This window comes from Euprymna scolopes, chromosome 11, assembly GCF_053919585.1.
Source record: "Euprymna scolopes isolate OS-2025 chromosome 11, ASM5391958v1, whole genome shotgun sequence".
NCBI lineage: Eukaryota > Metazoa > Mollusca > Cephalopoda > Sepiida > Sepiolidae > Euprymna > Euprymna scolopes.
Window position 1 is genome coordinate 83,487,485 of NC_136492.1, and position 26,270 is coordinate 83,513,754.

At 32.2% G+C, this 26,270-nt stretch overlaps 1 protein-coding gene across 1 annotated transcript in view; it reads right to left on the minus strand.

Annotated features, from left to right (window-relative positions):
* The window catches only part of LOC145287952 (uncharacterized), an 881,042-nt gene that overhangs the window by 559,087 nt on the left and 295,685 nt on the right, over positions 1–26,270 (minus strand). The window contains exon 2 of the mRNA XM_080135905.1: positions 7,271–7,377. Coding sequence (XP_079992031.1) covers positions 7,271–7,377 — 107 coding nt within the window. The remainder of the gene's footprint in view (positions 1–7,270; positions 7,378–26,270) is intronic.

Below are 26,270 nucleotides of genomic sequence, written 5' to 3' on the forward strand. Positions count from 1 at the left end.
TAATTTTATCAAAGAAGCAAAAGAAAAAAGAGGCAGGTGGGAATACGAATAAAATGAAATATTTACAATTATATATCATATATGTACAAGTGCGTACAAAGGGGAGAGTTAAAATATTTCTCAAAGTAAGTCTAATGACCTGAACAATTCTTTCCGTCGACAGAGACAGCACCTACGTAAGAGAATAAAAACTGACTCCAAAATCCGCAAATGATTCTGAGAGTCAGCCTGGTATAAAATGTGAAAACACTCCATGGTATACACATTGGTACACGCTTGATTTTCATGGAAGTGCTTTACCAATGAAATATTCCTAGGTGGAAAGGGGGGTGAGACCGACAAGGCTTGAACCAATCATATTTTTGTTGTAATATGTTGGTTAATACGAGTCTGCAAATTTAAGGAGGTTCGACCCACATAGACAGCGACACACTAACAATTAAAGTTTTAAATTATATTACTTTTTGTGATGTAAGGTAAACCAGAAAAAACACACTGTACACAAAAGACAAACATTAAGCAACGGACGGGTTAGAAGTTAATACAGATTTAATGATTTGCCTACCCAAACAATGAACGGTATCCTCAATCCAAGGGATTTTTAAGTATATAGGACACATGGATGGACCAAAGGCTGTAGGAGAATTTAATTTTTTAACATTATGTTTAATAATATTATTAATTAAATTATTCGTATAACCGTTTCGAATGAAAATGTCTCTGACGCGTTTTAATTCTAATTAAAGTTTGCCGGATTATGTATATATATATATATATATATATATATATATATATATATATATATATATATATATATATATATATATATATATATATAAAATAAGAGTTACAGTATAGTTTGCCAAAATGATCCAAGATGGCAAAACTAAAGTAAATTATAAATATTAAAGAATTAATATTTAAAATCATATTTTAAAAACATATTTTATTTTGAAAAGGAACCCCTAAATGTGTTGATAGTCCTTCTTTCTTCGAAACTCCCCGGATTATGGAATATCCACTTATTTAGCGGTTCTTTTTTTAAAATTAAATACGTGTTTAACTCTTTTTCAAAGTTTTTTTAACATGTTTTATCAACTACTTGTTCTTATATATATATATATATATATATATATATATATATATATATATATATATATATATATATATACATATATATATATAGTATTGTTACTACTACCTTTATTATTATCGCTATGATTATTGCATTGTTTTTTAATGCTATTACTATTATTATTATTATTATTATTATTATTATTATCATTATCATTATTGTTTGTATCATCATCATTATTATTATAATCATCATTATACTTGATATCATTATTATTATCCCAGTTTTTACCCACGTCATTGCTACCATAACCGCTACCATTATCTACATTTTCACAATTATTAACAGTAATTTTGAATTTAATTTTATCACAACTATTGGTAACATTATATTTAATGTTTAATTTTAATGTGTACTTTTAATTTTGCCTTTCTTTTTATTTTATTTTATTTTTTTATTTTATTTTATCTTTTTTTAATATTCATTTTTACTTCTAATTTATTCTCAGCTTTATTATTACTACTATTATTATAATTGTCATTATCTTTCATACTATTATAATTAGGCTACTATTATTTGATATATTTGTACCACTCTCATAAGTAGCAATGGTTTCATTACTCCCCCACTTTGACATCAATATTTATACTTAACCTTCTGTATCAAGTTATACGCACTCATAGTAATTGCCACTCTAATTTCCGACCGCCCCCTTATTATCATACTCCCTAGATCATAACAGTAGATACTTAAAAATATATTGCCGCATATTACCTTTCTGTTTTGGAATCTTGCATACCCCCCCAGTTATAAGCGAGTTTATCTAATAAAAATTAATCAAAATTACCCTCTCCATAGAAAATAGACACCCCACAAACCGTTAAAATAAATTACTACGCAGCAACAACACACACCCTATTTGACCATAATACCTATATCCTTTAATATCAATACTATATTAAAGATCATGTATATTCTTACATATCATACTATATATAATAAGCTTCTCCTTATTTATTTAGCATTCAATAAATTTTCCCCCAGCATTCTATAATTCCTCTTAATATTTTTCATCCCTAATGAACCTTACGCTAGACGCCGCATCTTCCACATGCTACCTAGCACCTTCTCTACTCTTCTAATGAGAAAAATTAGGCTTCGAAATGCTCTGGCATGAAGAGTCCCTTCTATTCCCCAAATTTTGCATGTATTCCATTATTCAATAAATGGTCTATTCTATATCTACCTATATATAGTTCTGTGTCTTCGTTTCATACACTTGTTGCCCTATTATATATATATATGTATATATATATATATATATATATATATATATATATATATGTGTGTGTGTGTGTGTGCGCAGCGCGTGCGTGTATGTACAGTTCGATTCACTTTTTCTTAAAACAAATACTTTTATATTCTCATGAAAATATATGTTACAGTGTTACAGATGGTTCTGTGACACTCATCATCAGACAGTAAGAATATGTTCACACTGTCTTTTAGTATGTAAACAAATCTTCAGAAAATTCTATGGAGAAAATATATTCAAACTCAATGTTTACATGCCTAAAACAGTCTAAAACATACCACTGATTTTGGAATGCATTTCACATTTTGCATCGCGTGCTCATTTTTTTCTTTATTTTTTATATTCCCATTCAGACGTGCATTCGTATTTATAATTCTTTTTATTCGTTTTATTTAATATAACTAACTATTAATTTTCTCTATTTATTAAATATTATTTATTATTTTCAATGTAATTTTTCTGATTTTTTTTCATTATAATATTATTAGAACGTGTTTTAAACTTGTCGACTCGTCAACAATGAAGCAGTCGTGCATTCCTATTTAGAATAATTACCTTTATTCATTTTATTTAATTTCCACTCTAAAACATATTTCTTTCTGTATAAATTTTAAACTACATTGTATAACAAATCACAATATCTTTTGAAGACATTTAATCTTTCATTGTTTATGTGTCTTGTTCTATGTACGCTATTTTTTAAACAAGGGGGATCACTCAATGTACATTTTAAAATTGATCTTTTGCTTACTTATTTCCCTTTGCTTATTTCTTACATATTAACATATTCCGGCGTATTTATGTACTTTTATATAACTACATTTATGCATTTTTCAATAATATTTTAATAGCATCTCGCTAAACTATCCTTTCTTCATATGATCTATCCTTGTTATATTGACTTAAAAGTTATTCACTAGTCATGTTTACGTGGGTTTATAAGCAATATAGATTTAAAAACCGGATTGTTATCAACGCTTTACTGTATCTATTTTTGAGTTTACTATCACTCCTTACTTGGTACTAGAATTGTTAAATCTAACAATATATATTTCATATTTCAAGGGTTCGTCCTAATAAAATTGATTTATATTTTTATATTAAGCATAAGTTATACTAGTCTTCATTTTATCCTCGTACACACCCACATATATATATATATATATATATATATATATATATATATATATATATATTGTATGTTTATATATTGTCTGCTTCTTTTATGATAACACGTTTGCACCACATCCTGGTGCTTATTCAATACATTGTTCTCTAATGTTTATATGTGATATAATTACAGGTACAAAGGTTACATAATTTCCATTTATTTAGTTTATACATACCATCTTTCTCTACTATATACCATTTTAATTCATATTTTAACTTGAAAGATGCTATGGGTTTGCAGTATATGTCTTTGAATTAGTCTCTGGCGATCAAAACTATACATTACGACGGTTTTTAGTTATGACCTTAAATTTACCGACAATATGTTAAGTTCGGCATTTCTCTTCAAGTGGAAATTTGTATAATGTTCCTCACTTGCAGCTATATTAATTATATTGTCCATGGGATTTCTTATCACTGTTTTTCTTCAATGTTGCATTGTTGGAACTTATAATTGTTAAGTTATATGAAGAGGAGAAGGAAACTGGATTTCATTTTTATTAATTATTTTTCCACATTCTGGCAGTTGAGGCTTTGTCAATAACTTAGACAAGTTGTTATGGAATGGTGTTTACAAAGGCAAACTGATTAGAGTTTCAAACTAACTCATAAATCTAACTCAAAAGTGTTTATAAAAAAAAAACGTTTGTCAATGACGACTATCATTTCGTAGTGCAACAAGGTTTTTCATTTTTACCAAAATGCAATATATATATGTATTAGTCATGATGAGGTGCAATGAATAAAGTATTATAAAAGCTTTTGGATATAAAGGAATTACGTGGGATTAATTACCACAACACCACATGTACTCGATAAATTTTGTTGGGTGAGCGGATCTGTGGATGATTTTTCGTGAACCTGTATTATGGTAATGCCTCGAACAATGTATTTAACTATTAATATGAACTTGTATTTTATACAAAAACTATCAAACATTTTACTGGTCAGTGTGACATAAAACATTCCTGCTTATTCAACGGACTTATTCAAAGATTTTGTCCGTTTTTTTTTGGGGGGGGCGAAATGTGTAATACGTAATAAAACAGGTTGTTATCAAGTAGTGTTTTTATTTTTTTTAAAATTAAAGGATTTTAAGCGATTTATTGTTCATAGTGAACCTTATCAGGATAAAAACAAGCAAGGAAAACACGTTAATTTGAGTTGAGATGCCTCAATTTTATTCAAAATTGTAAAGGAATGCAAGCGATCCTCGCTTCCTCATGAATTCTGCTTTTCTTAAAAAAATAACAGATCAGTTTAAGTCATTTCCTGTATATGTTATTTCCGTCTCGTTACTGTTACATGCATCATGTATTTTTCTTTTATTTTTCTGTATATAAGGAAACTTCTTAACAAGAATGTTAATACTTTATCAGTATATTTTGTTCGAATACATAGCATTAAATTTACTAACCCTTTGATAAAATATATCTCTCGCTGTAGAATAGAAGCTTGCAATATATGAGCATAACCTTACATCATTCATAGACATTTGTTCTGACGACACTACAATCTATGGTAGCACATCTAAGACAGTAAACGACCAAGTTCTCTCCGATTCTCTCTCCTCTGATCTTGATCACGTTGTACAATGGGGAAAGGAGTGGCTGGTTACTTGTAATGCATCTAAAATCAGGCTTCTATCTTTACATCATCCACGTTCTGTCCCCATCTGGCATCAATTAAAATGAATGACTTTCGTCTTGGGGAGGTCTCAAGTTTTGACAGGCTTCTGGGCTTGACCTTTACTCCTGATCTTAAATGGAATACGTACATCAAATATGTTGCCAAGGCCGCTGGAAAAATGGTCGGATCCTTCTATCTATCCAGTAGATATCTCACTGCTGATGCAATTCTCTATCTATATAAGAGCCAGATACGTCCAAGGATAGAATACTGTTGCAAGATATGGGCAGGAACTGCTAGAAAAGACTTGTTCTGCCTTGATAGGGTTAAAATAGACTTCCTGGCCTGGTGGGAGATGTCCTTTTCTCTTCTCTGCAACCTCTGTCTCACAGAAGAGATGTTGCGAGTTTTTCTCTGCTTAATCGTAATTTTCATGGAAAGTGTTCGACTGACTTTCAATCTATGGTTCCCCCTCGCCAAATTTTCACAAGAAACACTAGACTAGCTGAAACATTATCAATAATTTTTCACACTCTTTATCTGTGCCTAAACCTAAACATAGATTCCATGATCAAAGCTTCTTTCTTAGAACTGCACGCCTGTGGAGTTGTCTTCCGCTTTCCTGCTTCCCACCTGTCTTTAATATGGTTGTCTTCAAGTCCAACGTGAACAATATTCTGATGAGCCGTTCCACTTAACTAATTTACCGAACTTCCATCACTATCGATTACTATATTGTCCTTTTGACTACTCTACACTTTTTAACTTTTATCCTTGAGTAGTCTATCGGCCTTGATAAGTAAAAAAAAACAAAACAAAAAAAAAACAAGGCTGCCCTGAAGAAGGTCGGCTCTGTCTACCGTGCTAGACATCTACTTACGCCCGAAAGTACTCTGTACATTTTTAAAGCCACCATTCGCATACATATGGAGTATTGTTGTCACATTTTGGCTAGTGCACCTGCCACTAGTCTCTCACTCCCGGAAAGGTTAAAAATAAAGTTGACAACCTGATAGGTACTGAACGGTCACCTTAGCTTCAGCCTCCATCCCATCGGCGAAATGTTGCATCACTGCCTATTCTACAACTATTTTAATGCTAAATGCTCTTACAGACTACAAGCACTTGTGACCCCTCGACGGAAATATCCCCGATAAACCCGACAAGCGGCTAAATCCTACCTGTACACAGTATGGATCCGTAGGTGCTGGAAAGCCTTCTACTCCAATAGTTTCTTCCCCAGGACTGCTAGACTTTGGAACTCCCTTCCTGGATGCTGCTTTCGTAACTGTACTGACATGCAGAAGTGCAAGTGTAATGTGAACAGACATCTTGCTCATCATCTCCCTTCATAATATCGCTGCAACTTATGCTGCCGATAGAAGTCGCCTTTTTCAAAGTGGCACTGTGCTTTGTGTGGGGTAAAAATTGAATTAAAAAAATGGTATCAACTCCGATGGCTACGGTAAATCTTCAGCAAAATCAGCCCCAGTATGCCTTGTTTTTTTCTTTGCTCTTGATGTGCCGAGTCCCAAATAGTAAATTACTAGAATGAAAATTTTGTATCATTTTGTATCATTTCTCTGTCTGTACTTAAGGAAATCCTTTCCAATTTTGTATGCGACTGCTGAGCGGTTTAGAAGAAATATTTGCAATATTTAAAATCACTAGCCAGCTGGAACAAAATAAAGCGTCCTACATATGACAGAATCATGAATATGACGTCCACATGCTAAAGTTTATATCATTTGAGCATAGCCAATCTCACAGTCCATAATGTTTCCTGAGAATAATTATTACATGCCTCTTAAAAACATCCACTATAAAATAAAGATAGTCTTTTATCGACTAACATTTTTAAATATATATATCAATCAACATTTTATATTTTATAATCCACTATCTCTGATAAAATATTCCTTTTCACTTAGTTATGATTAAGGCCACCGGCAAATAATTGTTTGAAAAAGAAACATTCTAATACATACGGTGTAAAATTTTTACTTTATTAATAGGTCATATAGTAAGGTGTTTTTTTTATGTGTCGCTACGAATGAAATTGGTAATGGATGTCTACTTACCGAACTTGGAAGCCTTTTTGTATCGTAACCGGAATTAATTGCGGTCTTAGCAATTCATCGATGCCGACTTTTGTCTGATAACATGTATGGATTGACCGGCATATTCCCTGCAAGAAACAGAATAATCATGTCAAGAATCAAACTAACAAGCATGTGTAATGTTAACAAAAAAAACTTGCTACATGGCGATGATGCTCACAAACAAGCACACATATATTCATTATCTATCCATATATACATAAATATATATATATATATATACTTATATATATATATATATATAGGTGTATATATATGTATGTATATATATATATATATATATATATATATATAGATGTATATATATTGATAGATAAATAGATAGGTAGATAGATGTGTATGTATATGATTATAAGATTGGAAATAATTATCCGAAAAAATAAAGAAATTATAAAGGAAGAAATCGACTAATGTGTTCATCACGTTTCTTCTTTATTTCGAGACTTCCTCTGAATAAATGCGATCATTATAGGAGGTGTTTTACATGTTAACCCTCTTCTATAATAATAAATACAGAAGTTAGAAAAGCATTTCATCCAAGGCATGAAAATTGTTTAATAAACTGTTTTTACTATAGGCTTTAAAAATAAGGGTACAAGATTCAATTTGAAACTTATTTATCTTCAAAGTGTACTTTTATAAATTTTACAAAGGAAAGTATACAAATTTGATTTAAATTGAATCAAAAAATTACCTTAGATTTATTTTATGTTATGTACATGTTGTTGCACTTTTTTAAAAACTCATTGAAAATTTTATATCTATATCATTAATTGCTAGATGAAATATAATATCTTTATATTGTAACAAAATCTTGTACCTATTTCAGTTTGTATTTCTCCTCACACCACAACTCATTTTTGCAACGCCCTCTTTCTATTATTACAGGTCTGAATATTCTCTCTGTTTCAGTTTGTATTTCTCCTCACACCACAACTCATTTTTGACACCCTCTATTTATAATACAAGTCGGAATAATGAGAAAATATGAATTTTTTTAACAACAACTTTAAAATAACTTTTTTAGATTATTTTTTTTACACTTCTTTCAGAATAGAACATCTTTAAATTTTAATAAGGATCATATTTCAAATAGGTTTCATTAACAAATATTCAGAACATAACGAGAAAAACAAAGATGAAAATTTCAAAAGGAGTGTATTACTGGTTACGGTCAATAGTAATCCTCGCCTAGTTATTTTTATTCTATTATTATTTTTTAAAACATTTTGTGTCCTACTCTTTCGCGCGAGGACTAATATAATCACAATCATTAAATTACGTAACGAAAACATACACGTGTAATTTCTGTTACACGCCTATATTTGAATTGGATGAGTTACATTTTTTTCTAGAAAGAATATTAGCGGCGTTCATATTTAAAAAAAAGACATGTTAACAATAATATGACGTTATTAAAAATCCCCCTTTCTTTTTAGAAACGCAAGCTCCCGTCCTTTTTTAATTTTCAACGCCCTTTTTCCGTTTCAGAAATATAAAACTATCACACTTTGCACATGAAAATTTTTTCAAAGAGTTGTACAGGTGTTTTTATTTTCTTAATATCATTCATCCAGATGAAGTCTCGAAATAAAGAGGAAACGTTGATGAAAGCATAACTCGGTTGGTTCCTTTTTATTTCTCTCTGTCTGTCTGTCTGTCTCTCTCTCTCCGCCTTTATATATATATATATATACATATATATATATATATATATATATATATATATATATATATATATATATATATACGTGTGTGTGTATGTCCTAGGAGCTCTGCAAAACTAATGGTTCCTGATGTTTTTTTTTTTTTATATTACGTGCAGCAAATTGCATTGTTAGGATTAATGAACTCATAAATGTATGACATGAACTCCGCATCTTTGTTGAGAATATTGATAATCGGGAATTCTCCGAAAGCTCATGGGCGTATGGCGTACTTCTCAAGCAGCTGTTCCCTACTGAATTCCTAGTTAAGTTTATAGAAAAGGGTGTTAACAATAGAAACATATAAAATCTGAAACGCAACTGATTGATCGTGTTAATGGTAACAATCATGATTTCATAACAAAAATGGAAAGCATTATTTCGGAACAACTCTTATGGTTCAGTCAGACCTCGTTTATCTATGAGCCATTTTATGAGTATTTAATCTCTGATAAGTTCTGCCAACATTATACTGGATGATGTTCATATGATGAAGGAAAAATGTGCGTAATTTATCATTACTCGTCATCGGCTTTGATCTGTAGTTAATGTTTTTTCATCATTAAAACTCGCTTTAGCAAGTATCTGTCTATCGTTGATTAATTTGTCAAGCAAGATGCATTCCTTCTGAATAGACAACAACTTGCTCTTGCTTTTCCAAAGAGATATGGTTTGGAGCCGGAGGCCAATATATATTTATTTTTGGAATGCTGGTTTGACAGATATGGAAATGTATGTTTTATGTAAGGTTTAAATTTTGGGATTCCCCATACTATTATATATATAAAAAAAAAACTTCCTTCGACGTGGTGCTTTCTAAAATTAAACACGATATTTTGTTTTCCTAGATAATATTTCGTTTACTTGATTAATAAACGCATTAATTTACTACGGCGAATTGGTCTGGTAGAAAACGCATTATAAAACCGTTAAACCGTTTAAATTTAATTCCGATATTTATATGTGTAAATCAGACAAATGTGCAGTTCTGATCAGGGACCGATCGGATTAAATCAATATTTTTTTATTAATTCTAAATAATGTCTCAAAATTCCGTAACATTAGCCCTGCAGATTTAGCGAATAATAATTGCCAGAGCGAAGTCATAATACTAAATCGTTCATCAAGTTATTTAAAAAGAAAGTTTTCTCCAACGATGTTTATGAATTAGGACCTCTAAGTTATTAAGCCCCAGACTTAATAGTTTACACTCATATACATAATCAAAGTTCTCCACTAAGATATATTTTATCTCTGATATGTTTTGTCCAACATTCTTTGGTTCAGTGGCTTGTAGAAATCTTGCAAGCTGTTCTGGAGTTATATACCACGCACTGCATTCCTAACTCCTTTCTGTTTGTTGAATGTCTTCTTGTGTCAGATTCAGGCTCTTAGAGAAGTTTTATCTGTGTATTCGGGTGTCTTTAATCTTTTTACCAATATAATATTGGATAAAATATAAGTCTCTGAACAAATGCACTCTATGGTGAACGGCGGGCATCTTCTTTCTTCTAAGTAGATATATGTAGAACTCGTATTAATTTGTAAAAATCAGTGGAGTTTAGCTTCGCTGATATTATATCCAGTCAGTTCTACGGAGTTTAAAGTAGGAGTCCATTGTTCCCAATTTAGCTGATATTATCGTTGGTTAAAATGAAGCCGTTCTTTTTTAAACTTGGAACCAAACTACTACGTAGTTTAAATATGTTGTCAACACTTTCACTATGTTTGCGCAACACAGTAGAAGAGTCGACACCCTTTAATAGGTTGAATTCTTGCCATGGCGCTCTAAAGTTTATTATGGAAAGGGAAAAAAAGTTCTCTCCCTTCTTGGATATTCTAGTTAAACGTTCAAGAGGTTGCTTTCTTACTATCATTTATAGGAAGCCGTCTTTTACTGGTCTAGATGTGACGTGACCGTCCCTAGGAGCGGTAGGGCTCCCCATTTTGAGAATGCCTGGCAGCTATGTTTGTGTTATTTGTAAAGTTTAATTTTATGCCTGGACAGCGGTGGCCGACTCTGCTGAAAGGAAGAATCAAGTTATGAATTTTATTTTTTTATGAAACCGATATATAAATCTGATTGTTTTGTAAAGGTGACAATTTAATGCCACTTTGAGAGACAACGAAATATAATTCGTTTCCGATGCTAAAATGTACAATAGACGATCGGGAGGTCGCGGAGTGGTTGACCTGTTCCGTTCGTGAGAAACACAACTGATAACATTTGCAGATTCTCAGGTGCATGCAGGGGATCGGGAATTCTCCTTGCGATGACGTAACTACTGGCAATTGGTCTAAAGAGCAACCTACCTTACCTCAATACCTCCGTACATAAGCGAATGCCCGCGCCAAAATAAATAGTTGGAGCCGAGTTTTGAGGGAAGCTAATACTAATCGAAGAGTCGTCCCTACCCCTCTCTTTCCGACCTCACCACCGCAAAACTGAGAGTAAATAATTCTAATAGGGACTCAATAGTGTTTTTTTAAATATATGTGACATGCCTTTTTGTGCCACAATCATACCAAAATCGACTTAATTTAAACATTGGTGCATAGAGGCCTCGTAAATTGTACGCCATAGTAGATTAGCCTATAAACTAGATAAGACCAGGAAAATATTAATAAATAATTGTTATCCAGAAGTTCTTATTAACAATTGTATTAGACAAAAGGTCAGGAATTGCAAATCCTCTGAAATGTTTGATCTTTCAAAATGTCCCGGGAAAGGAGATGACCATATAAAATTGGCTAAACAGGTTGTTAGAAGTATTATTAATGGCTTTTATCCTGTTTCTTTTTGCGTTTTCTTTCCTTTTCCTTTCAATGATATGTGCTTTACATCCCCAACATTGTTTGTCAATTTTAATGCCAGTATGATGGTGTTTATGTGGGGCATACGTATTGCATTTGCGGACTAGTATAAATCAACATGTTTCCTCCAGGATTAAACGGGGACAAATAAAAATCCGTGAGTCCGCCTTCCTTTTCAACTTTATACTCTGTTATTCACCAGCATCTGGTTGAATATCAAATGCTATGCCAATAGGTAAAAAAATAGAGTGGCTTAGGGTACTACATAGGTCGGATTCTAAAAAAGTATTAACATTTTTTAATCGGTCTCCATCGCCATCCGCAAACCGAAGGAACCGATAAAGAACGAAAAATATCCTTCGGAAACTTTTGTCCCCTTCCGTTTTTCCCCGTCATTTTAATAGTCATATAAACATATATCGAATTCAATCGTTTATTTTAATCGCCCTCTGGCATCTTATAAATACTCAATTCTTCTATATTATGTTCATTGTATGCGATCGACTTTCTCCTTACGAGAAGATAGTTTAAAGAGCTATTGAAAGATTATTGCTTGTTACGTTTAAATGTGTGTATAGACTTGTGTACTTCTAAACAGATTATATATATATATATATATATATATATATATATATATATATATATATATATATATATATACTAAACCGAATTTCGTTGCGGAATAGGTTCATGAGACATCACTGGATATTAATCTGCCATAATTCTTAGCCACCTAAGCCAACATAACTTAAAATAGGAGAAATTTTAAAATAATAATAATAATAATAATAATAATAATAATAATAATACAATTATCGTATATATATATATATATATATATATATATATATATATATATATATATATATATATATATATATTACTAGTTCTCCTTTATATTTTTAAAACCTCAGTGCTAATTACGATGTTATTTACTGCTTTAACGATTCGACCTTTGAAAAATCTACCAAACTTCTCACACAATGTTGGGTCTGAATACTTGAAATTTCAGATGTAGCCTATTGGACATGAATCAAATTTTAATTTGATTTGAGCCCAAAACAAAAAATGTTAAGGGTGAAATCTGTGGTCTCTTCCACATTACTCAGCCAATGTTTGGTCTAAACTTTACATAAAGGGTATTCACATAGGGCAAGATTTTTAATTGGTTTTTGGTCGATCATTTGGCTGCCAATGGGTGCAAGTTCAAAGGATTTGATCAGTGCGGTCTCTAGCAAACTATTCCGTCAATTTTTAGCATAAAAATCTGAAACTTTACACACAGGGTGATCAGACACGCAAGAAGGTTGTTAATCAGTTTTGGGGGCTAAAATTTAGTTTACTTGAAAGTTGACAAATGTTACCTTTCCAACCTCTAGCTAAGTCGTCTGCCAATTTTGAGTCTAGAAAATTGATATTTCAGAAGTATTTTACCTACACATGAGTACAACTTTTTAATATATATATATATATATATATATATATATATATATATATATATATATATATATACGTGCATACATTTATGAACAGTACATAGGACCCGAGAAATGCCAGGCTGAACTGCTAGTATATATATATATATATATATATATATATATATATATATATATATATATATATATATATATACATTATATATATATATATATATATATATATGTATATATACATATAAAATGAACATTACAATTAAATTTACCAAAATGATCCAAGATGGTAAAATAAAACTATATTATAAATATTAAAGAAATAATATTTATAAAATTACCAGATGTAAAGTTCGATAAAACTAAATGGGAAATAGAGCTTATAACATTAGCAAAGAGTTAATAAAATATGTTAAAAAACACTTGTAAATGAGTTAAAACATATTTAATCTGAAAAGGAAATACTAGATAAAGGGCTATCCATTTATCAAGTGTTTCCTTTTCCGATTAAATATGTGTTTAACTCATTTCAAAGTGTTTTTAACATATTTTATTAACTGTTTGCTCATATATATATATTTATATATATATATATATATATATATATATATATATATATATATATATATATATATATAAGGTAAATGCATATATGTATATACATACGTATCATTACAATTATATCAACTATGCGAAACAATGACTTTTTTTTATAATAAAATAACAATAAAAATATTCAAGATATCTTTAAGAAATCTGACAGAATAGGAAAATAGTGTGAAATATAAATAAATTAATTCATTTCTTTTAAGTGGATACATATAGAAACTTTGGTAGATCCTAAAAGAAATATTGAGCATATTTCACACATATGGATATGGAATTTTCGAAACCTATAACTTTATTTATTTGTTATTTATATTATATAGTAATAGTTCTCGTGATCCTACATTGTCTATTTAAAAAAAATAATTAATCTCTTATTTTTTTAGACAAATAAAATGATGAAAATATTATTTCACTATGATTATTTACATATGCAAATATTAATTTTTACAATGATTATTGTAAAACGTAAATAAAATTTTACCCAAGGTTTGAGCAGAGAGTTGTAAATATTTCTCTAACGATATTATGAATAAATATTGTTGCAAAAAGCTTTTAATACTTTCGAGCAAATAAAATAAATTGCTTTAAATTTGACTTGACATAACTTAATCCATTTTAGCTGAAAAAGTTGTTCACAGTGCCTTCACATCGAAGTATGACTTGTACTATAAGAATAGTACTAAGTGAAAAACTTGGAACGGAACAAACAGTTACAACAAGAAACATAAAATAGAAACAACCCTTTACAATGAACCCGTAAGAAAATACATTATCAAAAACATAAATAAATAAATACTTAAATCTTGAAAATTACCGATATTTGTGTCTTTTAGCGGATGTTAAGCGTTTGATAATAGACCATCAAGCATACTCTTCTCTGCCGGAATAATACTCCAATTCTAAAAAATATAATCTGAATTAACTGAATGCAATTCATCTCCCTGTTCATTTTACTATATTGTTTATGCATTAATTGTATAATACTAAGGTGGGTAGGTCCCCGTTTTCACCGTGGTTAAATTACGAAAACATGATATTTTAATTTTCCAGACTTTGTAACTATTATTATGGAGTCGTGATATCAAACGTATTTGGTAGCCATCAGTTTAAATCGTAACCGAAACTGCATCATGTGAAGCAGTTATCGTTACCACTGTACCAACATGACACACATATGAATTAAAAATTAAAATAAATTAAGATTTATGTAAAAAAATTATTATAAATATTTCAATTCTTTTTAAATCGTCACCGGCATAAGACTTATAAAATCAAGGTCCGTAAAATTCAAAATCATTTGAGGCCACTAGCGCTGTTCTGCGACTTTTAGTTTCGGTGGAGATAGAGTTCGAAAATATGGAAGCATACAGATATATAGGTTTCATATATTAGAGTAATCTGTAAGAACAAGAGAAAATAGTGTATACAATATATGACTATAATAATACCTCTGTCAGTATCTTTAGAATCTGGATATAATAAGGTAGCTAGTATTATTTAAGATAAAATGTCTACATTGTATAACTGTGGTATTATGTATGTTCTAAAGCTGTCATTGAGGACCGTTGGAGCAATTAATATAGTGCACATGATTATGCATCCAATCTTTTCTGTGACTTCTTCTTTGAAAAATAAAGCATTCATACAGAGGACAAATATACGAAACTTTCCAGGAAAAAAAATTCTGGGTATATTCATGAGAATTTGGTATAGAAGCCAGCAGAGAAAATCATCAAATGAATGTTTTTGGTTCTTCATCTATAATAGAACAGCGAGAACAGCAAATAAAATATTTTTTTTACAAAAATTATATAATCACTTACACTATTTAACTTCGTGAAAGAACAACTTTTGGAATTTATAATTTTAATTATATGGTCTTTTAGAGACATGGTTACAATATGTTTTACTTTTTCATTCCGTTTGAATAATTCGGTTTTCAGTCCATTTTCACAATTTAAAATGCCATTTGATGAAAGTCTGTCGAAGCTTAAGCGATAAATTTATATTCTGAAATCTTATATTTTATTAATGAAATGTTTATATGAAAAAATTGTGTGTAAATAAATATATACGTTTATGTTTTCTCAAGTTCATCTTGTAATATATATATATATATATATATATATATATATATATATATATATATTGTGTAACTTTTTTTTCATGGAAATGCAGTATTATATTTTTAATTTCACTGGCTTAAAGTCTTTATAAAATTATAAAATAAACCAACACTTTTACCTTAGTAAAACTACGACAAATGCCCTGAAATCAAAGGTTACAGTAAACGAAGCTAAATTTCCTATATAACACGAGTGTTATGGAAACAGCAAGAAATATGTCGGAAAAAATGGACGCGTGGCGGATGTTATTTATGAAATAGATTAATATATAAATAAGTAAATGAAAAAATGCAGAATATTTTAATATATTTCTATTTTCAAATACAGTTATTTTCATCAAATAAATTGCTCACTTAAATCATATTTGGCTTTCAGAATTGTTTTTCCTGTTGTTCAATTATTCAAATTTAATACGATAGGTTGAAATTATTTGGCTGCTGTTCTCTTATGATTTGGCATGTGCCTTTTTACCTTATTCATGAACTGGAAATATCATTACAATGAAGCAAAAGCCGATGTGTAGTAAATTTAATACTCAGCAGTTCAAGTTTCCATATTTAGTTTTCCTTCCAAATCAAGTAACTACAAAAGGAATGATTACCATTTCTCTAGTTTTCTCACGAAACTTTTTTTTATTCATATTGAATTGTTTTATAATTCATTTAAGGTGTAGGTTAGTAAACCTCATTTACATTAAATATGTGTCTATTTTTACTCACCATACGTCCGCCGAAAAATATATTACGGATGATATGAATATTATACGCGCAAGTATAAATAAGATTTGATGCGGGATTCACGTAATCTATATAAAAATCGCTTGGCCGACTCCAAATTCCATTTGATCCTTAAATGTAAAATGCTGGATTTACGATTTTCACAAAATTATGTGTAATATAGAAGCAAGTATTTCATGAATCATATAAAATGGACTATTTTCTGGGACGTATAAAACTGCAGTAATCGATAATATCAAAAAAGCTAACATAACATTCAGAAAACTTACTAGATCTAGCAATATTTAAATATAAGCACAGTGGATAGAATTCAGTGAGTTAAAAATCGGGACCTTAACGCCAGCTGCCAAAGCTGACACTGTAGGGTATTGAGGCCATAAACTGATAGCTACATTCAATCCTAGATAATTTATAGCTCAATTCTAAACAGTATGAAGTCTTTGGCAAAGTATTCTCATCCACCGTGAACTTTAATAATTACATTTGATTATACTGACAAGTCTGCTGTACAGAAGTTTTCTAGAACTTTCTGATACCTGATAGTGTCTTATATATCCAAAAAAGACATCAACCGCCCACGTAAATAAAACTAGTATTGCTTCCACACATGACCAGATGGTAGAAGCAATGTTTTTGCAATGCCTTATGCATTAGATTATTATTATTATTATTATTATTATTATTATTATTATTATTATTATTGGCTCACATGAAGCGTTCACACAAGTCAACAAACGATCTGATTGGAAACCTGTGGTGTTCTCTGGAGGCTGAGTGACGACAAGTCTCCCCAGACGTCCAGTTCTTTTCACCTCCTTCAATAGCATTTGCAAATGAATTTGCATCATCGAAACATACCCTTACCATTGATTTCTCGCTGGTAGTGGCCATTGGTTTATACTGGAATTTGAGTGGCCCTAAGTCTCCCCAAGATCGCAGTTCTCTCCGCACTTGTCCAGCGGAGGTCTGGTCAGTGCTCCCTTCTCGGTCTTTCCATCCTCCTTGACCTCCTCGGCTCTTTCGTATCACTTTTTTGGGGGGCGGTGGTGAAACAATCGAGAGATGCATTGTGGGGGGTGTAAAACATGTAGATCTGCAGCTTCAGTGTTCTTCATTCCCTGTAACGCTTCTTCGTTGTGTTATTCTCCGCATTCAAGGGGTTTCCTTAATATTTCAGCCGTTTTCCTTATTGTTAGGCGTTGTATTTTTGCAGTTATTCCTTTGATTTCAATTCCTACCATTCTTTTTTTCCATGTTTTTTTCGGGATTTTTCATAGTGCTCGTACTATTATCGGTACTATTTTTCTTCATCATCCAAATCCCTTTTTACTCTCTGGCTAGTTCTGTGTATTTGCTTCGTTTCTCTTTTTCTCTCATACTCATCCTGTGGTCAGCTGGGACTACGATTTGTTAGAATTTCTCTTTCTTGCAAATTACTACGACATCTGGTCTTCTTGCTTGGACGGGTTTGTCCGTCTGTATGTCCATATCCCATAGAATTTTGGGGTTCTCGTTTTCGGGTGATGTTGCAGGTTTATGCTTGTACCATTTATCTGTACGCTCAAAATGCAGCCGTTTGCACAATTCTCAGTGAACCTTCCTCCCCACTTGGTCATGACTGTTTTTGAATTCTTTTTGGGGCAGTTTACTGCATTCACTTCTTCTTCTTCTTCTTCTTCTTCTTCTTATTATTATTATTATTATTATTATTATTATTATAGAAAATATGTGTACCTTATTATTATTATGATAAGCTTGTGCAGTGCTTTTTATTTCGTTGCTTCTAAATAACAATCTAAAAACGTTTTTAAAAAATCAAGCGCATATGACAGTTATTCACTTTCGCTACTAAATACATATTTTCCTAAATATAACCAGTGATGAGTTGTTTTATAACTGCATCTTATATACAGAATATATATATATATATATATATATATATATATATATATATATATATATATATATATATATAAGGGGGTAGTCACCAACAATGTGTATTTTTAACATTATTTTATTAATCCATGTCTGTGTTTTTCATTGAGAATTATGTTTAGATTATTGTAAAAATGTTTCAAATCATTAAAAACATTATTACAATGATCTAAACCTAATTCTCAATGAAAAACCAAGACACGGAATAATTAAATAATGTTAAAAAATACATTGTTGGTAACTACCCCTTATTTTAATAGACATATTTCTTTCGTTGGAATTTCTTAACCCATTTTATATATATATATATATATATATATATATATATATATATATATATATATATATATATATATATATATATGTATAAAACATCAGGAGATATGCAGCACAGTGTTTTATATCATGTGCATACTCAGTAGTAAATGTAATTATCTTAAAGTACTAATATTTGTTGAAATATCATGTCTGCTTAACATATTAACGCAGTAACAACGGAAATGGCAATTAATAGTTAAAGATGTTACTTTTATTGATTTAAATTTTGCTTGACGTTTTTGTATAATCGACTATAACATGCATAGGCATATTCAAGAATGAGTATTTACTCTATGAAGAAAAATATTCTAGAACGCGTGTTTTATGGGTATCAATTCCGTCTTCATTGTTTTTAACTTTTTGAATAAAAATATAGGAAACTTGATTTTAGAGGGAATCATGTATAATACAGCTCTATCGGACAGCAGTGCGCAGTCATCGTTTATCGATAACAAATTGCATATTTTAATTACATTTTAACCGCAAACAAGGCACAGCGCTATTTTGATGTAGAGGCTTCTATCAGGGACATAAGTTGCAGGTATACCATGTAGGGAGTCAACCAACAAGATGTGTGTTAACATTACACTTGAACTTCTGCATGTTAGTACAGTTGGGAAACCAGAAACCGACAAGGGAATGTCAAAATCTTATAGTTTTAGGCAAGAAACTACTAAACTAGAATGCTTTCTTACACCTAAGGAGGATATGTATAGGGATTAAACTTGCTGCTTGTCGGGTTTTTCAAGGGGAATTACGTCGCGGGGGTACGAGGGCTTGTATTTCGTCGGAATATCCATCATTAATATGCTTGTAAAGCAGACAGAGGATGCAACATTTCGCTAATATGGCAGAGGTTGAAGCTTAAATGACAGTTCAGGACCTATTAGGTAGGCAACTCTCTTTTGAATCCTAACCAGGAGTGAGGAACGAGCAGCAGATACACCAGCTACCAAATGTGACAGCAATACTCCATACATAGTTGAGAATGGTTTTTACTATATAGAAAAATAAATTCTGGGAAACAAAATGTAGCTAGTTATAATGTTACCGGCCCTTCTTTTCGTCGCTCTTCAATATTTTTAGTGTAATAAAACAAGGTGGTATACTTGGGAACTGATATATATATATATATATATATATATATATATATATATATATATATATATATATATATATATATATATATATATATATATATATGACCGGAGATTGAATAGCAATTAATGAATATACTGCATTTTTCATACGTTTATTGTCATCGAGATCGTTGAAATCGCCAAGCTTATTCAATAAAATCTCCATTATTTTAAGGTAGAAATATGATAACTAATAAAATTAAATTCTGACGAGAATAGGAATGAAAGAAAATGAAATTGCCAATACATTTTCCAACTTCTCTTCTATATTTCAACATTTGCTCAAAACGTATGATGTGAAAAAAAATAAATCAGCGAATCACGTTTTTAAATACAGAATCCTAAGTTTTTCTTACATTTTCATTTAAATTATTTTGTTCTTAATGTTTAAAATATTTTCATTTTATTTGTTTTATTCTTACTACTAATTTTTTTTAAATGAAAAAAGATATGCAAATTTAGTTTCTTTCCACGTGATTTTGCACGCTTTAGTAGCTAGGAATGTTGTTCAATAAAACATTGAAAAGAGGTTTGTTTTACATCTTCATTCATTTACACCACTACAATTTACTGAACAAAAATATTATTTCTCTCATGGAGAAGATAATTCGCCTGGACAGATTTGGTGTATCCTCGGCAGACCTTCAGGCTAGCAAGCTTTGGAGATTGTGGTATCGCAACATTAAGTACTATTTATCAACTATTGCTTCGTTCAACCCTGAAAGACTTGAAGTTCTTTATTAAAACATCGGTCCTACCGTTGCAAACGTTATCGAGGCTTGTTCAAGATTAAAACAGGCTGTCAAATTACTAGAAGGGTGTTTATGACAAGTCCTCAAGCGTTATTCATGTTAGGTATTTTATTTCCACGCGTCTGCAACAAGAAACGAGTCCGTCGACCAATATGTTTAGGTCGTGAATCAACTTGCCCCTGGCTGTTACTTTAAAGACATTACTGCTACTACTTTCAGGGACGAATCTGCCAGTGATGCATTTATATGTGGTATCCGGTCTATAGTAATACGTGCTAGACTACTTGGAACTGATCCGCTTACTCTCAAAGAGGCTACTAAATGTTCTAGACCTTTAGAACGAGCTCAGTTTCGTGCTGAAGCATACGCTTCTCTGATTGGAACAACCGCTGCTGCTGCTGCTACTACTACTACTACTACTGATACTACTTCTATTAGAACTAACAATGTGTCTACTTGTCCTGCCGAGGAGGCCACTATTACTAAAATTGCTTATTTTACTGGTTCTCGTATGGAGTGCGATTCTGTACAACTTTTTGCTGCCCGTCCTGCTCATGGAAAGTCTTACGTGGGGAGAGACGTCACTTTAAGGGTGATCACTGTCATTGTCCTGGCCGCGATAAATATGTCGAAACTGTCGTAAACTCGATCATTATTCCAACGTTTGCCATTCTATTATTCCGACACCTTTACGTTCTACTTCCGCTATTATGCTAGTCCATGCTAAAGGTAGTGAGATATGCCCTCCCATTATTAAAACTTTTGAATTAAAAGGAAAAATATTAATTGCCCTCATAGACACCAGCAGTTCTGATAACTTCATCAGTGCTCGTATTGATAACACAATGAAGCTGTCTATTTCAAAACGTGATTCCGTAATTTCCATGGCATCGTCTGCCGTTTCCCTAAACCTATCGGAATATTGCACGGAAAACATTTCTTTCAATGGTTGCGAGCATAAAGAAATTGACTTTGCGGTTCTTCCTGATTCCTGTATAGATATTATACTCTGGGTGCCTTTTTTTAAAACTACATTAGGGCATCACTATTTGTTTTGGTGAACCTCAGAATATTCTAAAAAGCTGCGTCCGTACAAAGATCATCTGCGCCCCTGTAAAATTGTTTCGAAACTTAACCCCTGACTGCAAACCTATTGCTATTAAATCCCGAAATTACCGTGCGGAGGATTCCGAAATTACCGTGACATCATCGCCTAATAAAAAGAAGCGATTAGTAGTTGATATCTCCCAAACTATTAACCGTTTCACCTCACTTGATGCATTACCTTTACCTCGGATTGAGGATCTCGGGAACAAAATAGTCCAATATCGTATATTTAGTACAACTGAATTATCCAAAGCGTACTACTAAATTAAAATTTGTCTTGAAGATCGGCCTTACATGACCGTTCCAGCTGTAAATCGTTTGTACCAATTTAAACAAATACCCATGGGTGTCACAAATGGGGTGCCTGCTTTTTAACGGTTTATGATATCTTTCAGTTCTGAGAACAATTAATTAGAACTTGTTCATATATAGATGATATTACTATTTGCGGTAATCCTCATGAGGGACATGATGTTAGTTTGAATACTTTTAAAGGCTGCCTCGACATATACCCTCGAAATAAACAGAGAAAAATAAAAGTTTTCACTCCATTCCATCAATTTGCTTGGGTACAAAATTTGTAACGGGACATTGCAACCAGATCCTGTGAGTTTTAAACCTCTTTTTTCCAATTAAACCATTTCTTCCGATAGGCTCATAAGAGTAGTGGTCGATGGACAAAAATCAGAGGCATGCAGTATTAATGCTGGACTCCCTCATGGGTCAATCCTGGGCCCACCTCTCTTCCTGATCTACATCAATGACCTCCCTAAACACCTACTTAAATCATTTGTTGACATCTATGCTGATGACACGACCATCTACGGCAACACATCAAAGGCTGTAAATGACAAAGTTCTATCTGATTCTCTCTCCTCTGATCTCGAGCGTTTGGTTCAGTGGGGGAAGTCGTGGCTTGTTACCTTTAATGCATCTAAAACCAAATTCCTATCTTTACATCATCAACGCTCTAATCCCCATCTGACATCAATTGAAATGGATGGGTCTCGTCTGACAAGCTTCTGGGTTTGTCCTTTACTCCTGATCTAAAATGGAACACGTACATCAAGTATGTTGGCAAGATCGCTGGAAAGATGGTGGGATCCTTCTACCGCACCAGAAGATATCTCACTACTAATGCAATTCTCTTTCTATATAAAAGCCAAGTGCGCCCAAGGGTGGAATACTGCTGCCATATCTGGGCAGGAGCTGCTAAAAACAGCCTATCTTGCCTTGACAGTGTACAAACTAGACTTCTTGACTTAGTGGGCGATGCCATTTTCTATACGCTACAACTTCTCTCCCAGAGAAGAGACGTTGCGAGCCTATCCTTGTTTTATCGTTAATTCCATGTCAGAGGCTCGTCTGAACTCCAATCTCTGGCCCCCCTCATTAATCTTTCACGAAAAACACCCGTCTTGCTGAATGCACCGTGAAAAATTTCACTCATTCTTTATCTGTGCCTTAATCAAAACGTGGATTCTATGAACAAAGCTTCTTTCTTAGAACTGCACGCCTGTGGAACTCTGTTACGTCTGCCTGCTTCCCACCTGACTACAACTTGGATGTGTTCAAGTCCAACGTTAACAAATTCCTAATGAGTCGCCCCCATAAGTAAACACTTCATCAAATCTCCACACTAACGTAATGTACTTGCAATAACCCTTATCCCCAAGTGTGCTTCCGGGACTGTATAAGTTGTGATCACTGTGTAAAAAAAAACTACGGAATGTCGACCAGAAGACCAGGAGAATCAATGGACTACACTTGAAGGATGATACTGCACGAGGATGTGTTAAAAGGAAAGGCAGAGAACAAGGCAGTGTCTGTATAGAAGACATGGTATGTAAAACAAACAAGAATTAGAAAAACAAAACTAGTGTAGAACACCGAAAGAATAATTGCTGCAGAAAGAGACACTGAAGAAACAAATAAGACAAAATATAAAAATAAAAAAAGAGAGGAGGAATAAAACGAGGAATTAGATGTGGAAAGAACAATGGGAATTGAAATAGCTACGTGGACGATTCAACAGTATAACAAAATAGAAAACTAACGAGAAACGCTTGAAATGGGTAAAAAAGGCCAACTGCACCACGAATAAGAGTTGTACAAAATTACGCAATTAGAACAAACCGCATCAAAGCCATGCTGGACGAGACACAGCACAACATTAAATGCAGGTTCTGCGGAAATGGGACGTAACAATAAACCACATAATAAGTGCATGCCCAAAAAAGAATATAAAATAGATACGATAAATTGGGGAAGGCAATACATTGGCAATTATGCAAACAATCACAACCTTAACACACAGACAAATGGTACAAGCACAAATTGGAAACAGTGCAAAAATTTTAAAGTCACAGAATCCTCTAGCACAGGGATATAAAATGGATAAACCCATCTAATTAAGTAAGAATGGCTAGAATAATAATTTACAAGAAGGAAAAGTCCTGCCAGATTGTAAATTTTGTTCGTTACAGCAGTCAACAGAGTGAAAATCAAGGAGACTGAGAAGTGGAACGAATGCTCAGAACATGTCAGAAAACTCAAAGGGATCTGGATAATGAAGAACGTAAAGATAACACAATAAATAGTAGGAGTGCTAGGAACGATACCGAAACACTTTGAAAAAAAAACATGAGAGACTGGAATCAGATTGATGGCCGAGAATATACAATGTATGTCAATAATTAAAACTGTATAAATATAAAGGAACCCCTTGAATGTGGATACTAACACCACGCACAAACTTTATAGAGAAACAACTACAGACGCAACACAAAAAAGAACATGGTATGGCATAATGAACACTGAAACTGTATAATTCTCAGACATCGTCCCATTTTTTTACTGCTACGATGAACGAGCAGCACATAAAATAATGTGGGTCAAGTAGTATCCAAGACCGAGAAGAGAAAGTGCTAGCCAGACCTACGCTGGCTGAGTGCAAGGAGGACTGGGACCTTATGGAGGATTATTGCGTCAAATTCCAGCACCAATTGCTTCCTTAGTTCTACCCAATGTGAGTGAGGGATTATTTCTACCCAAATTACAGCAGCAAGTGCTGGCTTAATGCAAACAGGACTGTAATCTTAGGGAGGCTTATTTCTACCCAAATTCCAGAACAAATAGTCGCCTCCAACGAGAAATCAATGGTAAGCGGCTTTGCGATAACAAAAATTATTTTGAAAAAATCAGTGAATAATGTAGAGCATAGTAAAAGACAAGGAAACGTGTTGTCACTACAACTCAATAGAACCCCGCAAGTTGTCATCAAAGAGCAATCTTTGATGATGGCCTATTTAAATACTTCAAGCGAATAAATAATAATTACAATTAGTTAAACAATTTAATTTATGAATTCTAATTAAGGAATAATATATATACTAGTCGGTACGGACCCGACAATGGGAGAGCAGATAATAAATAAACGTGGATTTATAAAATCAAAGAATCCAACCTCGATCGCCCTTCGGGGCCCGGGCCGCAGTAGATAGAGACGTTGAATTTCTGCGGTTCCAGGTGGGCAATGTCTGAAGATAGCTGTTTCAACCCTACCCAAAACAATCCAGAGGTTTATTGGCCAAAACGTGGTAAGACGACAACAACTACAGATGGCAGTGATTGCTGAGAATGTAGTTAGGAGATTCGAGGTTCTTGTCCGTCGCGGTTACCACCTGACGATGGCCAAAGGAATAGTTGGCAGAGACGTCGTGAAAAAAAACAACAAGAATAAAAGATGGAAAAAATCAACTAATAAAAAAGTGGAGAATAATAGTCTGAAATAATATGAATTAATCTACATATACTACTCATCTCCAAAATGAATTTCAATTAAGGAATAACATATATAGTTAAACAATTATTAACGCTATCAGAACAATATTCGTAGTCGCACAGATCGCATTCTAATCTGTGTATGTCTGAATGTAATAGACTAGTCCTAAGTAACGCTCTAACGTTGGTTGGAACGAAAGTTATTTATAAATTATATTCTTGCTTGGTTAAACAAATTAAAATCGTAGCCATGTGCAGATTTTAATTATGTTCTCTGCATTCGTTAAGCCAGCTAAAGTGAAATTGTTTCCAGTTATTGAATAACAATATAATAGAAAGGACGAAAAAGTTATAAAACTATATGTCAGATAGTTTTTTTTTGTAAAAAGTATGCGAAAGAGAACGCGATTTTAAAACATGCTACAAATTAGCAAATACATTGTCTCGTTAATTTTCTATATTGTCGATTGTTAGGAAAAAACTTTCTATTTTATGATATATATAT